Source organism: Delphinus delphis, chromosome 13, assembly GCF_949987515.2.
Source record: "Delphinus delphis chromosome 13, mDelDel1.2, whole genome shotgun sequence".
NCBI classification, from domain to species: Eukaryota; Metazoa; Chordata; class Mammalia; order Artiodactyla; family Delphinidae; genus Delphinus; species Delphinus delphis.
Window position 1 is genome coordinate 22,195,411 of NC_082695.1, and position 23,307 is coordinate 22,218,717.

The window sequence follows — 23,307 nt, forward strand, 5'->3', positions numbered from 1 at the left end:
ATTGCCAGGGGGCAATGCCTGGCAGCTCTGACCTTCACGCTTAAGATTATCCTGCCATCCCAGAAGTGCCAGGTGCACTTGAGTTGTTTCCCCCTTTATTTCCTCCTGAGAGGCGGGATTTAATGTTTGTCCAATGGAACTCCAAGAGCAGTCTGAGAGCTTCCAATCAGATGCATAACCACGTCCCTTCCATCCAATGGGATCGTGACCCAATGAGATCGTGACCCAATGAGGTCCCAGAAAGGACTGTCCAATGGGGCCTAGCTGGGTCCAATGAGATTCAAAGAGAAGCCTGTCGCCCAGGAGACTGGGTGGGAGTGTTCCTCAGCCAATCAGAGAGGAGGCTGTCCTGTCCAATCCGAGAGAAGTTGGGCAATCTCGTCCAATCCGGGTCCCCAGTTGTTCCAGTCAAATGGAGGACCCCTCCCCGCCATCGGTCGTGTTGTCCAATTCAATCACATGAGGCTGCAGCGCGCCGGATGCAGCGCCCCCTGCAGGCGCAGAGCCGGATGCGCAGGGCGTGCGCGCACCAAAGCGCAGCGCAGCAGCTCGCGGAAGAGACGCAGCACGTGCCAATTGTACTTGGCCGAGCACTCGAGGTATCCACAGCGCCAGCCCCTGCGCACTAGCGCAGCCAGTGCGCGCCGAGGCCCGAACCGCAGCCGCTGCCGGTCCCGCTTGTTGCCCACCACAAGGATGGGCGCCTCGGGTGCGCCCGCCGGCCTGGGGGCCAAATGGGAAAAAGGGTCGCGGTGCCACGGACCCCATGGCCGGAGAATCCCCCCAAGTGGGTATATACATTCCCCTCTTGCGGCCAGAGACCCCCCCAGCAAATTACCAGAACCACAAAGACACAAAGACCCAGGCCTAAAGACCGCATAGGGCTAGAGGCCAGGCCCGGAAGGCCTGAGACCAGGCCCAAGATGGCGGAAGAACCCCCTCACTCACCTCAGGCAAAGGCCTGGCCAGACCCGCAAACACTCCCCTCCGCCCCGCTGCTCACCTACCTGGTCTCCGCGATGCGCTGCCGCAGCGCCTTCACATAGTCAAAGCTGTCTGGGCTGCAGATATCATAGACGAGCACGAAGGCGTCCGTGTCCTGCAAGCTCCAGTCTTTAGGGTCCGGCCACTCCTGGGGGCGGGAGGCCAGAATTTGCCGGAGCCCCACCTTCCCACTCTCCCATGCCCAGTCCTCCAGCAGGGGCCTTGACGCTAAACCCACTGTCCTTACGGACGCTGGGGTATGAATTTTAAAACCGTGCCTGAAGCCGGTCAGCCCTCAACCCTCTTTCACTCTGGGTCTCCTCTCCCCTCACTCCTATCTTCTTCCTCCTCCTCCAGTTTCCCACAGTTCAACTCGGGACAAACCCCGCCCCTCCCCAGACCCCCTCCTTGGTAGTTATGCCTCAGCCTAATTCCAAAGCCCTTGGCCGGTGTTCCCCCAGCCCGCAGAGACCACTAATTAGCGGCAGCTGTACACGTTTAGGCCTTTGGCCTAAGCACATGCTGCTCTTTCCACCTGGAATGCTTCCACTACTTCTTTTCATCAAAAGTTCACTCATCCTTCCAGGTTTAGCCCAAATGCCACCCCCTCCAGGAAGCCCTGCTTAATCCTGCCTGCTCCTTCCTCTTCACCTCTCGAAGGCATCAGCTCCAAGGATTCAAAGTCTGTCCTGGACTTTGCAAAATTACTAGACGAGTCTTTGCTTCAGGTCACAGGAATGAGGGAGCAGAGAATGATCCCCCTAGAAAGTACACCACTATGTCTGGCTTCAACCTCTCCCAGTGCGGCTCTGCTCAAGGCCCCAGACCCACAACGCTCACCCTCAGGGAGGCAGGACCATGCTCCCCCACGCACAGATCCCCACCCACCAGCGGAGGCAGGCAAACAGAGAGGCACTTAAGCGAGCTAGAAAAAGCCACCTTGCAAACTCGCCGGGTCTCGGGCCTGATTTTGGGCAACTTCAGGCCAGCAGAAGGGGTGAGACACACAAATGCAAGGACATACATTCATTCTTCGGCCCATGAACACAGTCGGGCACCCCTGGGCCGTACACGCGGACTCGCACGTGTGTACCGAGCACCCACACACATGCTGTCACACGCCCCTGCCCACTCCTCGAGCTGCTACCTCTAGCCCCCCGGGGCTCTGACCGGGGCCAGCACCGTCGCCGTCGCGGATGCTCAGGTCGTAGACGGCGCCGTCGAGGAGCACCGCGGGCCGGTAGAGGCGCGGCCCGTCCGTGGGCCGGTGGCGCTCGGGGTAGTCACCGAACAGGAACTGGCGGATGATGGCTGTCTTGCCCACGCCCGGGGCGCCCAGCACCGCCACCCGCAGGCTGCCCCCCATGGCCCGCGCGTGCTGCCGCGCCCCGCGCTGAGAAGCCTCATGGGCCGACGCCGCTCGGCGCGCGCCGCGCGCACTGCCCGGTACGCCCCGGCCCCGCCGCGCTCCTCATCGCCCCTCGGAGCACCCGGGGCCCAGGGAGGCCAGGCCGGAGGACGCAACTGGCGGTGGGCGGGCAGACAGACAGCAGAGCAGGCCGACGGAAGACGTGAGAGCAGCTCCGGCGGGTGCCAAGCTCGGAAGAGAACAGACCGAACGCGCCGCGCACAGACACGGCCTCCTCTCGCAGCGCGACTGGAGGCGCCGCCCGCAGCGCGGGGCACCGAGGTCGGACCCCCTGCTTGGGTCCCGCGGCGGAGAGGGGCGCTGGGGGCGGCACTGCCTCTCGGCGCCTCCGTCCCTCTGTCCTTATCTGGCTCCGGCGCCCGGAGTCGCCGCCCCAGCCGGCGGCGCGAGAAAGCGAGCGAGCGGAGCCTCCCGGAGGCGGCGATGAGGTAACCGCCTGCCCGCCCGCCCCTCCCACCTCCCCCCTACCCGCCCGGGACGCCCCTCCCGGGAAGGGTCGCGGGAAGGTGACTGGGACTCGGGGAGCCCGGGGAGGGACCCAGCCCCCTCTGCGTTCCGCACTCCTGTCACCCGCTCCAAAATAGAAGTCCCTTCCCGCCCACATCCTTGTCCCCTCCTCCAAACACCGCTCCCCCAAGCTGGCTCCTCACAAATCCGGCCCGCTGGAGTCAGGGCGCCCGGGTCGGATCCAGCCCAGCTGTGTGACCTTGGACGAGTTGCCGCACTGCGCCGGCTCTGCTCCACATCCATCAAACGCAGACACCGTTTCTTGAGAACCTACTACGTGCCAAGCCCTATACTAAGATATGTGATCCTTGAATCAAAGCCTCAACCTGGTGTCTCTGAGAGAGGAAAAGAAAACTAAGGCTGGAGAGGGGACTCTCCGAGGTTGGGAGGCAGTGGGTGGCCCCTGACCCGCCGCCCTGCGGTCTCTTCTGAGGAGCTCTCCCACCTCCCTCCTGCCCACAGGGGTAAATGGCCAGCACTAAATAACATGTCAAATGGCATCATGGAGGGGGGCGTGGGACAAAGGGTGCTGAACCCGGCATGCACCAGGTCCCAGCAGCTCAGCCCCAAATCCCTGTCCCAACAATGCTGAAAGATCCAGAAATTGGTCGACACCACCTTCGTCATAGCTAAGGCCAAATTTTCTGCCTATGTCTCCACTGTAGCTTCCCTCAAACCCTGCAGCCTCCACGCCAGATTCTCAGAGCCCAAATCCCTCCCTGGAGCTGGCCGGAAGCTCCTTCCCCATCAGGGCTTGGGAAGTCTGGGTTTACCAGCCCCATCCTCTGCCTCTGCTTGCCTACCCCCTACAGTGGGGGGCTCCCACATCTCTGATGCCCAGGTACTGGGGGAAATGCACAGGCATGTCTGTTTCTGCACTGAACAAGGGTTTTTCTTATCTGTCTCTTCAACAAACATCTCCAATCTTACTGCTTGCCAGGATGCTGAGATAGGTTTTTTAAAAAGTCCTGCCTTAAGAGAGAACGTTCTAGGGATGGGATGCAGGAATTGTAAGAGCACAGACAACATGCCCACCCTAGCCTGGGAGAAGTGGGAGAGGGAGAAGGAGCTGAGTCTTGAAGTGGAGAGTGGGGTTCATCCTCCTGGGAGCAGGCGATGGTACCTGGATCAGGGATATGGGTCTGCTCTCACTATTCTTCTCAGCCACTAGGGAGAGCAGAGCCAGAGTTGTGGCTACATCTGACAGGTGTTCTAGGTCTTCAGGCCCAGTGAGTGGGGACCCTTGGCTTTATTTTACTTTCTGCTGTGATTTTTCCCTTCACCCGATTTCCCCTCTGACTTTTTAACTTTTCAGGCATCTGGGTTTTGTGAGCCGCCTCAGTTCCTTTGGGGAACAAGGCAGGGAGTAAATAAACTAGGCACCACTTTCCCTGTTGGCACTCAGCAGGGTGTGGGGCTGACATCATTATGGTCTTCCTTGGGGCACTTGGGACCACCAACCCCTGCCTGGAGCACCCTCCCTCCCACACGTGGGAGCCAGCTCTGGGTGTCCTGGAAACCTTCCTTGCTTCACTTTCTGACAGAGAGCCCTTTTCTTGGGTAGGGCTTCTTTGGGAACCACAGACAGGGCTGTGTGTGAGGCATCTCAGGGACCTAGCGTGTGGTTTTTGGAGTGATGGAAGACACTCTGGACAGAGTACGTCCAAAAGCTCCCACAAAGTCGTCCACACTCCACAGGGGTGACACATTCCCAAGGGAAGTCTCCCATCAGTATCACTAGCAGCCATTCCCATTTATCAAGGACCTGTGGGGAATTCCCTGGTGGTCCAGTGGTTAGGACTCCAAACTTCCACTGCAGGGAGCATGGGTTCGATCCCTGGTCGGGGAAATAAGATCCCACAAGCCACAAGGTGCAGCCAAAAAAAAAAAAAAAAGGACCTGTGATGTGCCAAGCCTTGACTGTAGCTATGCTCATTGAGGCCCAAAGGGATGAGCAGGAAAGTGGCAGCACAGGGACCAGAACCCAGGACCTTAGGCCACTGAAGCTGACTTTCTGAGAAGCCCAACTTCATTGGGGCTCAGAGACCAGAAGGGCTTCAGGAGGAGGTCAGCTGGAGCCTAGGGCCCTGTAGGGAGGGACTCTGAGGAAGCCCCTGTCACTGTGGGAGCTGAGCTGAGACAGAAGTGGGCCGCCCAGGGCCAGGCTTCCCAAAGACTAGCTAGCCAGAGAACTCGGGCTGCCTGTTGGCCACTGCCTGACATTTGCCCAAAAGGTTTCTTCCCATCCGGCCTGATTCCAGACCTTCTCTGGGGTTGAGCACCGTGGACCACGTCCAGCTCCCAGGGGTATTTGCTCTGGACTCCTCTCACCCAGCCATCTGCGTCAGTCCACTGACCATTAATCATAGTCTGTCCTGCCTGTTAATCACTTGTCCCAGCTTAACTCACTCCCCCAGAGTCCTGATGGGGGGAACCCTTACCATTTGGATGCCTCATGCACGGTGGGTCCTTGGTGGCCATCGTAAGGCTGCCCATTGATTGTAGCCAGTCAGCCCCTTGAATGCCATGGGGTTTTATAACCATCAGGACACAAGGAGGCAGCACAGGGCAGGGCTTCCAGGACTCTGGAGTGAGACCTCTAGGGTTTGAAACCTCCTTCCTGGAGGGGTGTCATCTGCACAAGTTATTTAAACTCTCTGAACCTCAGTTTCCTTCTCTAAAGGGGATAATAATGGTCTTGATTTCATATAGTTGTTGTGGGATGAAATGAGATGATACAAAGAGGAAAACAAGACAATTTAGTAAGGCTGGTGGGGGGACTAAGTTTGTACATATAAAATAATTTCATTTTATATGCTAGTTTACAAACTATAACGGAGGCATATGTGTGTACACACAGGTAAGTATGTAGACAGATATTTCCTAGTTCTGTCTGCCGAAAGGGCCTAGAAGTGCCACCCCAAGAGCAACACACACACCCAGCACCCAGATCTTGGTTTCTAATTCTGTTCTCCAGGCTTCCTGGAAAATGGCTGATGCTAGGGTTGGAGCAGGATGAATAAAAGATGAGCCTGGAGCATCTTATAGTACTGGAAAGTAAGGAAGTGCTCAAAAGAAGCCAAAGGATGGGGGCATGTCAAAGAGACACAGAGCCTACTTGAAAGAGCTCCCAATAGCCAAAGCTTAAAAAATTTAAGCAACAAAATAAATAATGCACTTTTGGATTAAACCCAAATTATAAAATAAATATCCATGAGTCCAAACTGATATAAAATGATTGAATTAATACATAAATGCAGGAGAAGAAACAAATTTTCCTTACAGAAGAATTCCAAACATTTTATGTAGCTGCTCCCTGCCCCCACGCTCTTTCCCGAGTGTAGGCTGCACTTCGTGACTTGCTTCTGAAGAACAGTGTGTGGAAAGGGGAGAAAGTAACTTCGCAGTGGAGACCACTGGAAACACTACCTCGGCCAAGTGATCTAGGCTGATGTGACGGCGATAACTCACGTCGATAGTGTGGACCCCTGATACGATGGGACGAGAAGGGCGCCTCCCTTGTCTCCTTCCTAAAAACCTGTAACCCCAGTCTAACTGTGAGAAAAACATCAGACAGACCCAAGTTGAGGGACAGTCTACAAAATACCTGACCAGCACTCCTCGGAATGGTTAAGGTCATGACAAACAAAGAAAGTCTCAGAAACTATCACAGAACTAAGGAGACTCAGGAAACATGACAACCACATGGAACGTGGGATCCGGGAACAGAACGAAGACATGAGTGGGAAAACTAGTGAAAACTGAATAAAGTCTGGAGTTTAGTTTTAAAATTATATGTTATATAATTTGTTATTTATATTATAAATATATATTATTCTTATTCTTGTGTATTATATATTAATAAACATTTACATCATAAACATATTATATATATAGAAAAGAATAGAAAAGATCCCATTTACAAAAGGAACAAAAAAATAGAAAAAACTCATGTATCTATGAAGAATAAATGTGCATGCAAGAATTTTTTTTTTTCTGGCACACCACAGCTTGCAGGGATCAAACCTGGGCCCTGGCAGTGAAAGCGCCAAGTCCTAACCACTGGACTGCCAGGGACTACCGCATGCGAGAACTTTTAAATGAAGAAAACTTAAAAGGTTATAGAGGACTTCCCTGGTGGAGCAGTGGTTAAGAATCCACCTGCCAATGCAGGAGACACGGGTTCAATCCCTGGTCCAGGAAGATCCCACATGCCACGGAGCAACTAAGCCTGTGCACCACAACTACTGAGCCTGCGCTCTAGAGCTCGCGAGCCACAACCACTGAGCCTGTGCTCTAGAGCCTGTGCTCCACAACAAAAGAAGCCACCGCAATGAGAAGCCCATGCACACAATGAAGAGCAGCCCCTGCTCGCCGCAACTAGAGAAAACCCACGCGCAGCAACAAAGACCCAACGCAGCCAAAAATAAATAAGTTTATATATAAAAAAAAAAAGGTTATAGAGACGTAAAAGAAAGCATGAACCAATGGAAAGGCATCTACTCCTATATTTGGATGTACAGATTAATATTATTATTATTATTTGTTTTGGGTTTTTTTTTAAATTTATTTTGTTTATTTGTTTGTTGTTCCACGGCATGTGGGATCTTCCCAGACCAGGGCTCGAACCCGTGTCCCTTGCGTTGGCAGGCAGATTCTTAACCACTGTGCCACTAGGGAAGTCCAGATTAATATTATTAATATTATTATCCTCACATCGTTTTGAGGATGTCAATTCTCCATAAGTTAATATAAACATTTGATGTGATCCAAATAAAAACAATACCATCATTAAAAAAAAAGAAACTTAGTTCTAAAGTTCAAATGGGACCAAAAGGGTGAATAAGAGGGTACTATAAATTATGAAAATATAAAGGTACAATACTTTTTAAAAAACTCAGTGGTGGGGAGTTCTCTGGTGGCCTAGTGGTTAGGATTCTGGACTTTCACTGCCATGGCCTGGGTTCAATATCTGGTTGGGGAAGATTCCGCAAGCCACACGATACAGCCAAACAAAAACAAAAACAAACAGAAACAAATGCAATGACCGATGAATAGACAAATTCTCTGGTACTGAACAGAGTCCAGAAAAGCACTGATATATATGTGGAAATTTAGTATATGATACAAATGATATTTCAGATCTGTGGGGAAAAGATGAATTATACAGTAAATGGTGTGGAAACAACTACGTAACCATCTGGGAAAAGAAAGTTGAATCCCTACCTCGTTCCTAACATAAAGCCCACATGGAACAGCCTCAAAATGCAAAAACTGAGATGAGACAAGCACTGGAAAGAAAGAAGAGATTAGGACTGCCCTGGTGGTGCAGTGGTTAAGCGTCCACCTGCCAAAGCAGGGTACACGGGTTCAAGCCCTCGTCCAGGAAGATGCCACATGCTGCAGAGCAACTAAGCCCGTGTGCCACAACTACTGAGCCTGAGCTCTAGAGCCCGTGAGGCACAACTACTGAGCCCGCGTGCCAAAACTACTGAAGCCCACACGCCTAGAGCCCGTGCTCCACAACAAGAGAAGCCACTGCCACGAGAAGCCCGTGCACTGCAACGAAGAAGTAGCCCCCGCCTGCCGCAACTAGAGAAAGCCCGCGCACAGCAACGAAGACCCAACACAGCCAAAAATACATAAATAAATTTATAAAAAAAAAAAAAAAAGGAAGAAGAGATTAAAAGAAGACAATGCCCAACACAATTTCAGCATGGAAAAGTAAAAACAGTAACAAAATGGGGAGAAATAACGACAAATCGGGAAGAAAAGGACCAATAACCATGTCAAAAAAGGGCAACAAATAAGAAAACGGCTCACAGAAAAGGACACACAAATGGCTCGAAAACACACGAACGGAGGCATGTTTAAAACACAGTAAGGTACAGTTTTTTGCCCGTCACTTAAACACACCGCGATATGCTGAGTGTGTGAGGGTGTGGGGAAACAGGCTTCGCATTTCTGGTTGGTGGGTGTGTAAACTAGAGAATTTTTAGCAGTAGCTATCAAAATGATTAACGCACCTACCTTCGAACCAGCAATTTCAGTCTGAGGAATTTACCGACATGAAAATGAATGTTCTTTGCAGTATCAGTTGCACCAACACCACCAAAGACACAATTAGGAGGACATCACGGCGAGGACTGGTTCATCATGGTGCCTCCATTCAATGGAAAACCACACGGCTGTTATATAAAGGCATGAGGCCGCTCTCTATAATGGGCTAATAATGGAAAAGTCTCGAAGATACAAGTACGATGCAGATCGGGGTGTATTCCATGCTACTCTTTGTGTATAAAAAGGGAAAAAATCGTATTAGACGTCATTGAGTCTCTTTGGAAGGTAACACTGGTCCCTTTAGGGAGAGGAATGAGAAGGATTATTTCACTTCTACATTCTTTTTGCCTTTTGGATTTTGAACCATGTGAATTCATTACCTTTTCAAAACAAGAACTAAAATTTAAAATGTGAAATGCTTATACCCTCTGGTCCAGCAATTCTGGGGCTAGATCCTATAGCTGCATTTGTGTCTACGAGCAAGGATGTCTAGAAAGATATTCACTGCACCTTTGCTTGGACTCCAGAAGATGGAAACAGCCAGAATGTCCGTCTGCAGACACCAGCCCATCTGCACAAGAAATTCCAAGGCCTATTTGTACTGATAGGTAAATAAAGCAAAGTGCTGGTAGCATCTAGGGTGTGCTATTTATTTAGTAAACACGTTCCTGGATTTGCTTTATACAGGCACAGAATTATTCCTGGAAAACCAAAATGTAGCAACGAACTTTGCCTCTAGGGGGGAAAATAAGAACTGAGGAAATGTGGAAGGGAGAACATTATCCTTTGTGTGACTGATCTCACCGTGGTCCAGAATCACTCTCTCCATAAAACAAACCACTAGTTGAAGATAAAAAAAATGTACAATGAGGTCATGCCGCAGGCCTTGGCAGGGTGTCTGGCACACAGGGAACCCATCAGGCCCCTGGGTGTTTGTTGGACCCTCTCAAATAACTGGTTGCTGTGTTGAATTCCCCGACTGGCTGGGAAGGCTCAGGACCCTGGAGAATCTTCTGCAAGATGCCAAGGCCCCTGAGAAGCATCGAGAGCTGAGAATAAGGACACTTGAGCACACCGGGACTGGGGAGAGCACGTGATGGGTGTCACTGGGGTGAGGGAGGCACAGGAAAGCTGGAGAGGGACAAAATCATGGTAAGTTTCCTCCCACAACCGCCTGAGGCCCGAGCACATGAACCCAAGGTGTCTGATGACAGTCCAAGGGCCTCTGTCTGGCCAGGACAGCGTTCCTCACTGGCATTTCCCCCTCACCTGAGGGGCTTGGTCCTGGGCCTCATCATTGCCCCACTGGGGACAGCAGTGCACTCACAAGGCTGGGTGGGCGTTGGGCCTCAGCAGGTCAGGACGGCAGGCGACAGGGCAGGCTGCGGTGAGTCCACAGACGGAGGGGACTCCAGCTGCGTTTGTGTGTGGCCTTCTGAGCTGGGGACTTTCAGATGAGGCGAGAACTGGGGTTGTACGGTCAGGGGCCTTGGTTGGTTCTAGACTCTGGGGTCCCAGGGCAGTATGGTGACACCCCAGGGGTCAGAGGTGGGGCAGTGGAAGGCCAGGTGCCCCTGCCAATGCCTACAGCAGTGTGTCCAGCATGGGCAGGGTGCAGGGAGTGGCCATGGCAAGAAGGGGCTGAGGGCCCACCAGCCATGAGGCACTGAGAACCCACTGGCAGCTCTGCCCACAGAGCCCTGCCCAGAGTCCCCCCACCTCCCTCCCCACCCCGGGAGCCAGGCCAGTGCCAGAACTGGGGCCACATGAGGTGTCCCTGGTGGTGGCTGGGGAGGCCGCTGCAGATGCAGGGCGGGGAACAGCCCGCCCAGACAGGCCTGGTGCTGGGCCTCCCTGCCGCTCCCAGGAGCTGAGGAAAACCAAGATGCACTCGGCCCTCCCAGCATCTAAAGGCAAGACGGCATGGGCTCGGGTGGAGCTGGGGTCAAGGGTGGGAGAGGTGCTGGGAGACCAGCAGGCCTCAGCAGGCAGTTTCCAAGGACAAGAGAGGGAAAGGTACTGTCAGCAGGGCTAGGCAGGGGCTGACACAGCTCAAGCCCTTGACCCTGGACCCCAGGAGATCCAGGACCCTGCCCAGAAGAGCCTCAGGACCTGACACACTGGCCAGGGACACACTTGATGTCATCATTTTTATTCACTTTCTCTTTTTGAAAATAAGAGTAAACATACAATATATAGTCTCTATTTATATATATTAGACATCGTTACTGCAGGGCTCAAGAAAACCATCCTCAACCACTTGGAAGCAGTTTTTAATTCTGACATTTGGTGGAAGAGGAAAAAAGTGTCCGTGATTGCCAAAAGCAGAATCTTTCTTTATTATTAAACAGCAGTAACAGGAAAACCTAATGCTCTGTCAGACACAACTGAAGGAGGCCAGGAGGGGGGCAGCAGATGCTAAGGAGAAACCCCAGACAGGATGCACCACGCTCGCCCACATGCCCCACCTCTCAGCCGTGTCTCCGCTCCAGGAACCCTGGACACATCGAGGAATGTATCAGAGGCAGAGACCGTCCTCGCGGGCAAGAGGGGGAGCGGGCGGGCGTGTCTGCCAGGGGAGCAAGAGCCCGGGGGGGCTCTGGGAGCTTCCACATGGTCTTCCCCGAGCGGCTCAGTGCTCGGGAGGGTGGGGTTGTAGGCCCTGGGAGCCCCAGGCCCTGACAGAGCAGCTCTCCTGGTACCCAGTGGACCCTCCACACACGCCAGGATGCCTGCCAGGGTCCATCCCAAGAGAGAGGCGGTGAGGAGGGCACCACCAAGAGAGACTAACACCAGCCCAAGAGAGACTGGGGCAGGGGGCTTCCTGGGCTGGGAACCGAGGAGGGAACTGCGTGCTCGCCCTCAGGTGCCGGGAAAAGCAAGAGAAGAACCCTGGATCTCCCCGTCCAGCTCTTGTGCCGCTCTGGCTCCTTTGGTCCCCTCCTCACCTGACGCTAAACGTCAGCAGCAATGGAAAGAGGGGGGTCTCAAGCACGCGAGTATCCTGAGGACCCAGGCAGGCCCTACTGTCAGGACCAGGGAAGCCTGTGGGTGCCAGGAGCCTCGCCCGGTCCCTCCCGGGAGAAGGAGGTGCTGCCACCTCCCAGGGGGCTCCTTGACGCGGCTGGTGGAAGGCTGGAGCGGATGCTGGACGGGGCCTCAGTTCTTGAGGATGGTCTCATAGGCCTGGTACACGTGCTGGGACACCTCCGGTGCTCGGCACTTCAGGGACAGCTGCAGGGAGAGAGGGGTCAGGGGACAGGGAGCGCTCATTCCCGGAGCTCCTCTCCAGGGCTGGGAAGGAACAGGCGGGGAAGGCAGAGAAGGAGGGAACCAGATGGGAGAGGGTGGTGCGCACACGTGGCCTGGTGGCAGCAGTGGCTGGGGCTGTTGTGTGGTTTAGGTGAGGGGGCGGCCGCTGCAGCCAGCCGGGTGGGGACCAAATTTACTCGCAGCCCACATGCCTGCTGTCCGCCCACCACCATGGCCCTCTGCAGCGTGAATCACGAGCCCGAGGCTGCCAGGCAGTGCTGGCTGCACCCTGCAGAGCTGCCAGGCCCCCCACAGCCCATGGAGGGCGGAGGAGGTTTGGGGCCAGGAGGGAGGCCATGGGGACGCTGGGTGGTCTTTCTGGTTTCTTGCACAGGAAGCAGGCACATCAGACTTGGCTCGGCTCTAACTGTGGGAAGAGCCTGGAGAGCCCTGGCAGTGGAGACAAGCGCAGCCACCCCTCCTGCCAACATCACTGCTCTGAAGGGGGCCGTTGGGAAGGGGGAGGGGCACGTGGCGCTCTAGCAGTCAGGGCCCCAGTCTCCTCTGAAGGGCTCTGTGCACACTGACTGTGGGAAGTGAAGGCACCAGGCTGGGGAGCACAGGGCAGCCAATTCTCCTGCCTGCAGCCTGCATGCGTGTCTGCCCGGCTTTGGGGAGCAGCGGGGTGAGGCCAACTCAGGAGAGCCGGGCCAAGAGATGGGGTGTGCGAGGTACAGCTGGGAGGATGGAGGGGAAGAGGAAGAGAAAAGCAATCCGCTAACCTCCAAGTCCTGCACCACGGGCACCAGCAGGGAAGGTGGACATGCAGCAACCGAACACAGGGAGACGGAAATTACCACCACCGAAGCCACCGCCGAGGCCCCACCCGACCTCTGCACCCACACCACCAGCGGAGCCCAGGGAGCAGCCTCTGGAGGGTCATGCCTGCCCGAGACTTGGGTGCAGGGAGAAGCAAAGCCTGGGCTCTCTGGGGCCTGGAACAGCAGCTTGGCCTCTGGGAAGCCACGTCCTGACTGAGGTCTGACTCAAAGGTCAGGGAGGATGAGTTGCTCGGAATCCACATCCTCCCAGGAGGACACTCAGGTGGGGAAGAGCCGGAGGGCCAGGGCTGGGGCCCAGCGGAGCCACTTCCCAGTCAGACGGGCCTTGGGCCAACTGGGCCGCCTCATAGGGCCCAATTTTACAGAATCTTCTGGTCCAACTCACTGTTCTGAGACCCAATTTGGTGTCTTATCTGAGAAACTAGATGGGACTGAGTTGAAAGCTTTCTAAGGTCAGAATTCTGATGCTCCTCCAATGCCAGGCTCAAAGGGATCCCAGCTCAGCTGGGCTAGAGTGCCCCCCGATCAGGGCCGACCCCTGGCCCGGGAAGGAGGGGAACGGGAGAGGCTGCCCAGACAAGAAGGCAGAGGCCCCATGGCAGGCAGGCAGGAGCGGGGGCCCTCACCATGAAGCTGGGGTTGCCGGGCTGGATGCGCAGCTCCGCCAGCACCCAGATGCCATTGGTCAGCTTGAGGGACTGGTAAAGCATGTCCTGGCCCTCCACGTTCCTCTTGGCGATGGTGAAGATGTTGCTGCTCTGCAGCCTACTGCTCACGGCCTCTGGGGGTCAGAAGGCCCCCAGTCAGAGATGGGGAGGCCTGGGGCACAGGCGAGGGGCAGCATGGAGTGCGGGCGGGGCTCAGGAGTCCTACCCGCATTCAGGGGGCAGTCTCTGATCTGGAACTGGGCTTCGTTCTCATTGGGAATGTCCTTCCACGTGGCCAGGAACATCTGCCGGTCTGGAGGGGTAGAGGTGGGATCCTGATACACCTTTGCTCCCGCTCAGTAACCCTCAGCAGGAAGTGGGTCGGGGGGCAGTGCCACCTTGCAGCTGAGGACAGGACTGGCTCTGCCACAGCCCCTCCTGCTTCCCTGAGCAAACCCTGAGCTCTGTGAGGGTGGCCACTTGTGCTGTTCCCAAAAGACCCAGGGTTCCTGCCTCTGGGCCTCGGAGCTCTCCCCACTACCACCCAAATCCGACCTCCTGCTGCTCTGGAGCCGAGCACCCTGCTCATTAGTCACAGCGGTGTTACAGAGCTTCTGATGTGACAGAGATGACGTGGGCAAAGCGCTCCATGCCCTATGGGTGCTGGGATGAGTCTTCCCAGGGGTTCCAGCTGGGGCACAGGGGATGGGCATCAGGTGTGACACATGGCCGAGGCTCCCTGCCTCGGGGGGCCCATGCGACGACTGTCTAGAGGCTGCAGGCAAGACTGAGGGGCAGAGCTGGCCAGATAAGACCCTGGGGGCCCCGGTGAAGTTGTGACCCTCACTCCAGACTCTGCAGGGGAGCCGGTGACTCATGGAGTCTATCGTGGGGCAAAGCCAATCCATCTGTTCTAGGGATCCCAGGGGCACCCTCATGACTCACCCATCTTCCCATCCTCCACAAAGAGGATGTGCAGCGGGTACAAGGTGCTGAAGTAGAAGACGTCAATGTTGTTCTTTACGGCCACCTAGGAACAAGGGGGTCCCCGATTAGTCCCTGATGCTCGACACCCTGAAGGCCCCAGGAAGTGCCTGCTCCCTGTGAGCCCACCTGAGCAGGTTCCCTCTCATGACTTCCCCGGTAGCCATGCCCAACACCCCCTCCCACCAGCCTCCCCCACTCCCCATCCCTGCCCCCAGTCTGTGTCCAAGAGCAAGATTCCACAGACAGCCCTTTGCCAGCACCAGCCAGGCCCCAGACGGTTCCCCCAGGCTCCTCCCCGGGGCAGGTGGGTAAGGACTGGGGTGCCAAGCCCTGCCTGGAACATACCTGGAGGTTGTTCAGAGGCTCCATCTTCATGACTGAGCCCACCGTGTTGAGAGGCAGGGAGATCTCCACAGTCTGGTTGGGGCTGAGCGGCGCATGGACCTGGAGGGGGGCGGCGGGGGCCAGGCCAAAGCTGGGGAGAGACAAGCCCCCGTGGGGGTGGCGGGGGAACAGGTGCTGACACAGGACAGGTGGGCTCCTGGGGCTCCGGAGCCTGGGCAGCAGCTGGCGAGAAGCCTCTCCAGTGAGCCGGCCTCATCCCAGGCCCAGACCCAGGCCTGAAGGACAAGCTCCTGACCCCCACTCCCCAACCCTCAATGGCCACAGGAACAGGAAGAGAAATCTGGGACAGCTGAAGGCCTGAAGCCCATCTCTGTTCCTCTTTCTCCTCTGGGTGAGGTGCTGGGCAGGCCCAGGTAAGAGTGCCCCTGCCCTGCCCTCAAGGAGCTCCATTTAAAACCAGGGGAAAAAACAACAAAACAAAACAAAACAAACCAGGGGGCTTTAAGCTTCTTTTAATTTGAAAACTCTGTGACTGCCCAACTCTCAGTGACCGACCTCCATCTCCCAGGAGGGATGTGACCATCCCAAACGAGACACTGGGTTTTACTGTCTGGGCCAGAACTGGCTAGATCATAAGATGGCCACAGAGATTCAGAAAAGCCCTGCTTCTTGGTATAGCAGCATGTGAGCAAATCAGGAGGATGCCCAAGAGCGTAAGAGACACTGGAGTGTTTCTGTGGCCTCTAGGGTCTCCCTGGTCTGACTGAGGGTCGGAAACCACTGGCCCACAGGCTCACCCTGAGGAAACAGCCCCTTCAGTCAACTTCTTAGAGGCTCAGTTTGCTCATCACTAGAGCCGCTCAGGAAGAAGGATCATCAGGAGAGGCTGCTGGGGTCCCCCAGAGAGCCCTGGCCTAGCTGGCCTGGTCCATGAAGACCCTGATGGTGCCAGACAGGAGAACTTCCCTGGAAGGGGACCTGGTAGGGGTTAGGAGCCTGGAGCAGCCACCATTCACAGAGGCCCTGTCTGGTGGTTTAATCCTGCCACATGGGGGAGGCTGGGGGGCAGGCCCACTCCCCATCCTCCTTCTTAGAGACTCCTGAGACAGGAGCTGCTCAGATCTGGAGATTATGTCAGTAAAATGCCCCCGGGGCAGTGGGGGAAAGCAAAAATAAAGGGAGGTGCGCTGCCCCTCCACCTCATACTTTGGTGTCCACATAAAGAGGTTACTGTGGGGAAAAATCACTGCTTTAGAGAGTTTTGGCCTGAGATGTGGTTGTGAGGAATATCCTCCTTCACCAGAAAGAGGCTCCAGGCCCACAGCCCTCAGAGCCTGCCTGCAGTCACCAGCGTGGGCTCTCAGCAGGCTGGCCTCAGGGAGCTCACCTGTTGCGGTTGAACTGGATGGCAAAGTCGGTCATGACCTGCAAGGCCTTGTTGGTCAGCTGCAGGTCCATGGAGATGGAGCCCACCTGGCGGGTGAAGGTGCCTGAGATCTCCAATCCTTTGGCCTTCATAGCTGGGAGCCAGACCTGCAGGGAAGACGATGGGAAGGGGGCTGGTGTTCACCATGTCCCCAACTCCATAGCCCACGTGAGGGTCCTTCCCCCACCCCCCCCTTCCCTCACACCTAAAGGGGCCTCTCAGATTGATCACACCTGCCTTTACCATCAGGGGACGACCACGTGAACCGTAGGAAGGGAGGAAGGCTCCTGCACAGCCTGCCCAGGACCCCCGAGCCGTGTGGCCACGTGCTGGAGCAGCACAGGGCAGGGAGGAACTTGGTGTGCCCAAGGCTGAGCCGAGTCTCCGGAGGTCAGAGGATGACTCAGAAGCAGGGTTGAGGAAGGCGATGAGACAAGCGGGCCCTGCCAGCCTCCTGACGAGCCAAGGAGAGTCGAGAGCCAAGGGCACTCTGGGCCTCAGCCAGAGCCTGAGGCCTCCCTGGCTGTCACAGCCTGCCCTTCCTCGCAGAAGGCAGGGCTGGCCTTTAATTGTACAAACTGGCCTGACCAAGGACAGTACTAAGAGCACCCCTCGCCTGGCAGGTCTTCTGCTGCTTGCTTGGCTGCCCTTGTCATCTGAGTCTCAGCTCAAGCCCACCTCCTCCTGGAAGCCTGCCCCCAGGTTCCTTCTCCAGGCTCCCGCTGCAATGACGTTTTAGCAAATAAACTGTCTTCTCGGTCCCCAGACAGCTCTTCGAGGGGAGGGCTCTGCTTTTCTGTCTTTGCATCCTTGGCTCGGAGCCTCGTGTGAGATTGGTATGCAGGGAACGTTTGCTAAGCGAACAGCATGAATTAAAAGCTGTGCCCGTGAGGGACACCAGTAGGGGCCATCCTGTGGACGCGCAAATGCCTCTCAAGTTGCTATTCTCACCAGGACAGCTCACAGCCCCGCCCCAGGCCAGCTTCTCCAGGTGCCCTGTGTCAGTGAACGCCCCACTGTCTCTCAAGTCGCCAACACCAGGAACCAGAGCATCTGGGCACCAGCCCTCAGCCCACCCATGACCCCCATGGTCATGCAGCTCAGGTCCTGTCAACACCACCTCCTCCCATCTGCCACCACGTTCTCTGCTCTCCCCTCTCCACAGGCACTGCTTGCGTCTGAGCCACCATCAGAGATCCCCAGGTAAGATGGCAGCCACCCGCATAGCTGCCCAATTCTTCTATCCCCAATTTCCACAGCAGCCAAAGCCATCTTTTAAAATGCAAATCAGATCACAGCACCCTTGAACCCCCTCAATCCTGCAATGCTTCCACTGCCCACGGCCTCCGAGGCCTGGTGCCCTGCTCTCCCTGGGCTCTGGTCCTCACACACACACTGTTCTCCCTCTGCTTGGAAAGCATGCCCCACCCTAACCCCGTCCTAATTGCTAACTCTGATCATGCTTTGCTTCCCCCAGACAAATCTGTGAGAGCAGAATCTCATGGCTTTAGCCATGAGCTGTGATTTGGCACACAGCACTCAGAGGGCTCCCACGGTGACTTCCCTGCTCCCTGCCCTTCCAAGGAACCTGGCTTCCTTTCCCAGGTTCTTGCAAAACTGGCTCTTTCTGGCACTGTCACCATCCTGACTGCCGAGGGTGGGGACCTCATCTCTCTTGGTCATTGTAGGTTCATGGAGTCTAGAACTGTCAGCATCCACTGGCCCAAGTGCTTGAGGAACTCCAAGTTCTTGTACAGAGAGTCTCATTCCCCTTGACCAGGAGGAGCGGGGAATGCACGCAGGACAAACTATTCGAGGTAGTCACAGCGCTGTCAGGAAAATGTAGTCCGCACAGCCACTGCTTCTGGAGGGAGAGCACACCCACATCCCAGAACCCGCCTGTGACTACGGTAGCGGGAGGGAGAAAGTCCTGCCCATGTTGCAAGGACTCCTCCTCCAGGCAGCCTGCTCTGATTACTCCTAACCTGGGATCCCCTCACCTCTCCTTCCAGTTGGTACTCTCATCTGGCCCTCCACTAAGACAAAGCAGTGATAATACCTGTTAAAATGAACCCACATGTAGAGGGCAAGCTCCCTGAGGGCCAGCTGATTCTGACAACCCCTGACATTAAGATAGGCACACTGAGGTCCTTAAACACTTTAAGATCACATAAGGGGGACCTCCCTGGTGGCGCAGTGGTTAAGAATCCGCCTGCCAATGCAGGGGACACGGGTTCGAGCCCTGGTCCGAGAAGATCCCACATGCTGCGGAGCAACTAAGCCCGTGAACCACAACTACTGAGCCTGGCTCTAGAGCCCGCAAGCCACAACTACTGAAGCCCGCGCACCTAGAGCCCGTGCTGTGCAACAAGAGAAGCCACTGCAAAAAGAAGCCCTCACACCACAACGAAGAGTAGCCCCCGCTCACCACATCTAGAGAAAGCCTGTGCACAGCAACGAAGACCCAATGCAGCCAAAAATAAATGAAATTAAATCTTTAAAGAAAAACAAAAAGATCACATAAGGGTTGGGGGCAGAGGCTTTGGTGCCACAGCCCTACATTAGTTCCAGACTCTGTCACTTACCAGCTATGTGACCTTAGGAAAAAGCAATCAGATTTCTCAATTGCAAAAATGGGAATAACAGCATCATAAGGCTGCTGGGAGGACTTAGTGGGATGGTGGCCATGCCATGTTCATGCAGTACCCGGCACGGAAGTGTGTAGTTGCCAGCACTAGACTTGCCGTCTGCTGGGGGCCCCTCAGGCCCAGATCCTGCCAGGAATCCTGGCTGGGGGCTCTGGCCACCACTGTGGTGTAGTGGGCAGGGCAGGGCAGGTGCTGGCTCATAGCTCCCCAGTCATGAGGGAGATGTCCCTGTGCCCCTGAAGCCCTGCTGTGTCTTGCTTTGGGGAGGGGACCTTGGAATAGAGAGCGGCTCTGGCTGGGAACGAAGCGGCAGACGTGGTGTGTGACCTGAGTGTCGTGAGGGATCAGGCCACATCTGTCCCCTCTGGCAGCTTCCTTGAGGCTAAAAGCCTGGCCCACACTGTGCTCTCCTTAGTGCCAGGCCCACATGTTCTCACACCCCGAACTCAGCTCTCCTTCCCTCATCCTGCCCCTTGCCCACTGTTCCAGCTGGAATCCCCCTCCCCGCCAGCCCCATGTCCTGCCACGTCCTGCTACGCCTGCCTCCAGTCCAGCCTCCTTTCCACCCCTACAAGTGCCTTGCTGTCCGGCAGCCATCAGCCAACTCCTGCCAGTCTCCCCACCGGCTCCTTGCTTCTGCTCTAGCCTTTCCAGTCTGGCCTCCACATGGTGGCCAGAGGATCGCTATCAAGTGCAAATCTGCTTCATCCCTGCTTAAAACCTTCCAATGTCTCCTGCTGCACCAGGATCAAGAACAAAGGCTCAAAGCTGGTGCAGCCGACCTTGCCAGCTTCCTCCCTCCTCAGCTCTGGTCTAGGCAGGAGTCTGGGGGTAGGGGTACTGTCCTGGGTGGCCCAGTGGGCATTCTGAGGCACCGCCAGGCAGGCAATGGGGGGGGGGGACACACTGTGTTTAGTGGGCTGGGGTCAGGGATGCTGCCTTGAGGACAACGGTCTTCACAATGAGCCACTGTCCTGCAGCCCTTGAGTATTTTCTGCATGGTTTCAACATGCCCTGAAATTTCCAGGAAACTAATGATGGTGAAAATCAAGGGAAGCCTGTTTCTTGTTTTGTTTGGAACTTAACTGGAAGTCAGTCACCATTTCAGAAACTAATGGCACCTCTGGCCACATCACTCATGGCACGTGAGCTACAAACACTCTCTATAGCTGTGGTGTCACTGTGACTCTGCACTGCTGCCAGCACCCAACAATGTGATCAGATCTGGGGTGGGCATGCCCAAGCCTCCACAACACTGAAATACATCATTTTACTCTCTTCTTTTTAAGTCTCTCTCTCTCTTTTTTTTTTTCTTTTGCTGTACACGGGCCTCTCACTGTTGTGGCCTCTCCCGTTGCGGAGCACAGGCTCTGGACGCGCAGGCTCAGCGGCCATGGCTCACAGCCCAGTCGCTCCGCGGTATGTGGGATCTTCCCGGACCGGGGCACGAACCTGTGTCCCCTGCATCGGCAGGCGGACTCTCAACCACTGTGCCACCAGGGAAGCCCTTAAGTCTCTTTTATGCGATGACAACATCTTACCATTTTTGAAATTATATGTATAGGTAGGATGTACAGTCCACAGATCTCATTTATTATGAAAGGAGGGGGCATTAAAAAACCCCTGTTATCAATTAGGAGCATTGGGTAGGACAGCACTGAGAACCACTGACCCAACTAGATGGGACTTTTGCCAGTTTTCTGGAAGGTGTGGGCTTTCCCTCAACTCTGGGCCTGGAGCCCGCTCCCCATTTTTGCCTTGCTAATTCTGACTTGATCTGAAGGCCTGAGCTCCAGCAACACCACCCTCTGTGAAGCCTTCCCCAGGCCTCCACGCCTGACTTAGCATCCCTTCCCTGTGCTCCCTGCTGCCCTCAGCATCGTGCTGGCCAACTGCTGCTCCAGGAGCCCATCCTGGCCGGCCAGGGCCGATCCCACACAGTGGGCCACTTAAGGAGCCACACGTCCTGCCACGAGAGAAGCCATGGCACTTACTGCTTTGGGAGCCACATATGATCCTGATAAGGTGCCCACGCCACTGGTCAGGTCAAAGAGGTCACTCAGGCCACTGCCCATGGGTGCTCCTAGGTTGGCTGGTACTGCTGCTGCTGGGGGTGACACGAAGTTGGAGGCCCCGATCTAGAAAGGAAGGGAAACAGGTCAAAGGCGGGCATCAAAGGCAGGGACATCAGGGCCCCAGGATGAGTGTGGCCACCTGGCCCTTTAGAAAACAGGGGGGCAGGCCAGGAGGGGGTATTGCAGGGCTGCAATCACATCAACTCTAAGTTGCAGAAACAAGACAGAGTGAGGTGGGTGGAGAGGAGAGGCCGAGCCCTCCCGTGCTCCGCAGGCCCTGAGGGAAAGGGCTGGGGACACTCACAAACTAACAGCCCATGGATAAAGGGGTACTTGAGACACAATGCTGTGAGGGGGCTGTGCTCAGCAGATGACAGCACGCACCCCAGGATGTCAGAGAGGGGTTGTGGGGACTGAGAGGGCCGGCGAGCCTCAGGATGACAAGGCAACTTCATTGTAGGGTAGTGAGGATGGGCTGAGGAATTAATGGACATGGGGGCCCAAGGGCAGCTGGATGCTGGGCAGTCAATGCGGAGGATGCCAGGACACTGGACAGAGGCCAGGGCTAGCAGGGAGGAACTGCTTTGACATCACCCGACCCTTGGGATGCTGGGGGCGCGATCTAGGAGCAGCAGGGTTGGTGGCACAAGGGTTGAACCATACCCCTTCAGGCTCATCCCCCATCTCCAAGCAGAAGCAGGCAGGGTGAAGAGAACAGGCAGCCACATGCAGAGAGAAAAGCCAGGAAAGAAGACACAGAGAGATAAGAAAGAGAGGGAAAGAGGGAGAAAATTAGTCATTGCTGCTCCACCCAAAAGGGGCCTGGTGTGAAGCTGTGCCGGGCCTATGAGGGGCCCACATTGTCTCTACGAAGGGCATGACCCACTGGCCTCACTTGACCACCCTCGTCCTTCCTACCCTTTCCTATGCTGTGGCCTTGGGGACCTGAGACAGGCATAGCCAAGTGACAAGGGCCCCACTGCCCCCTCCACCCGGCTCTACCAGCTGCCTGAAGAAATCCCAGGGAAACACCCAGACCAGTCTTACCACCCCCTTTCACAGGGAAAGAGGGACTGTCCCTGACCTCTCATGGGCCTCTCTCAGGCCTGCTGGGCTGCTACCCCCAACCAGTGCAGCATGTGGGGTAAGTGGATGCAGGTATGGCTTACAGGGCCAAGGTGCCAGACTCAGGGGAAGGGGCTAAGACAGGCCCTACACTGCTCCAGGTCTCTTGGGGTTCAGCAGCCCGGCAAGGGGCTAAATCCTGTGTCTGCCACTTAGCAGCTGTGTTCTCTTTGGAAGGAAGGTCACCTGACCTCTTTAAGCCTCAGTCTCTCACCGATGTGTAAGGAGCTACATGATCACCTTCGCAGGCAAATGTGCCTGAAGCCCTTGGCTGGCGTCTGGCAGAGAGGGCGTTCAACGATCGGTCCTCCAGAGATCACTATCAACCTCATCCAGAGGGGGCCCCAGGACATACCAGGCTGTCGAGGCCGCTGCCGAGAAGGTCCACAGCTCCCATCTGCACCGAGGAGGTGGCCAGGGGTGGGCCACTCACCGGAGGGCCAAGGTCCAGGTTGAGGAGGTCGCCCAGCAGGTCGCCCTGGGTGGGGATGACATCCAGCTGCTCGCCAGGGGGCGCTCCAGCAGGGGCCGTCTCCGGGCTCTCTGTGCTCTCACTCCTGTCAGGACAGGGAAAGAGGCTCAGCAGGGTGGGGGGTCAGGCTATCTCAGGGAGGCCAGAGCCCCCAGTCTCCAGGATCCACCCTCAGGAGAGGCACCTGGGTCTCCTCACTGTCCCAGAAGCCTGTCTATATCCCCCCTTCCTCCGCCTTCCGACGCCTGATCCATCATGTTGGCTCTCCGAGAGATCCAGCTTCACGGGCTGAGGGAAGGGAGGGCCATCTGTATTCCCCTCACTCAGCCCACTCTAAAGAGAAGAGCGGGTGCTGGTCCCCAGAGGACTGGACAACCAGGCCAACAACCCTGGGAGCCGCAGAGCAGGAAGGCGAGAGGAACGGGGCTCTGGAGTCAGGCAGAATCGAGTCTGAGCCCAGCTCTGCTGCCTGGGATGCTGCACCAGGCACTCAAGCTCTCTATGCCTC

At 55.9% G+C, this 23,307-nt stretch overlaps 2 protein-coding genes and 1 non-coding gene across 4 annotated transcripts in view; all 3 read right to left on the reverse strand.

Moving 5' to 3' along the window:
• Window positions 1-78: 78 nt before the first annotated feature.
• RASL10A (RAS like family 10 member A) lies at window positions 79-2,835 on the reverse strand. The gene is made up of 3 exons (XM_060028304.2): window positions 2,132-2,835; window positions 1,008-1,132; window positions 79-723 (listed from the first exon to the last, which is right to left on the reverse strand). The coding sequence occupies exons 1-3, from the start codon at window positions 2,348-2,350 to the stop codon at window positions 456-458; spliced, it is 612 nt and encodes a 203-aa protein (XP_059884287.1). The 5' UTR covers window positions 2,351-2,835; the 3' UTR covers window positions 79-455.
• Window positions 2,836-11,059: 8,224 nt separating this feature from the next.
• The window catches only part of AP1B1 (adaptor related protein complex 1 subunit beta 1), a 53,427-nt gene continuing 41,179 nt past the window's right edge, over window positions 11,060-23,307 (reverse strand). Inside the window, exons 14-22 of one of the 2 annotated variants that reach the window (XM_060028305.1) lie at window positions 22,683-22,884; window positions 21,866-21,886; window positions 21,122-21,265; window positions 16,441-16,586; window positions 15,054-15,183; window positions 14,667-14,751; window positions 13,948-14,034; window positions 13,701-13,855; window positions 11,060-12,214 (exon numbers count right to left, since the gene is read on the reverse strand). In XM_060028305.1, the coding sequence (XP_059884288.1) occupies window positions 12,140-12,214; window positions 13,701-13,855; window positions 13,948-14,034; window positions 14,667-14,751; window positions 15,054-15,183; window positions 16,441-16,586; window positions 21,122-21,265; window positions 21,866-21,886; window positions 22,683-22,884 (1,045 nt within the window). In that variant the 3' untranslated portion in view covers window positions 11,060-12,139. The remainder of the gene's footprint in view (window positions 12,215-13,700; window positions 13,856-13,947; window positions 14,035-14,666; window positions 14,752-15,053; window positions 15,184-16,440; window positions 16,587-21,121; window positions 21,266-21,865; window positions 21,887-22,682; window positions 22,885-23,307) is intronic. The other variant, XM_060028306.1, reaches the window with a different exon arrangement.
• On the reverse strand, window positions 15,854-15,950 carry LOC132436682 (small nucleolar RNA SNORD125). Its single transcript, XR_009521837.1, has one exon. It is a non-coding gene; the product is annotated as a small nucleolar RNA SNORD125 (small nucleolar RNA).

Bases quoted from the DNA above. Each gene is read 5' to 3' on its own strand.
- RASL10A (XM_060028304.2), bottom strand. From the start codon at position 2,350: ATGGGGGGCAGCCTGCGGGTGGCGGTGCTGGGCGCCCCGGGCGTGGGC. The intron at 1,133-2,131 runs GTAGCAGCTCGA...TCCCGCCCCCAG, and splicing joins AGAGCCCCGGGGGGCTAGAG to GAGTGGCCGGACCCTAAAGA. The intron at 724-1,007 runs GTAGGTGAGCAG...TTTGGCCCCCAG, and splicing joins CAGCGCATCGCGGAGACCAG to GCCGGCGGGCGCACCCGAGG.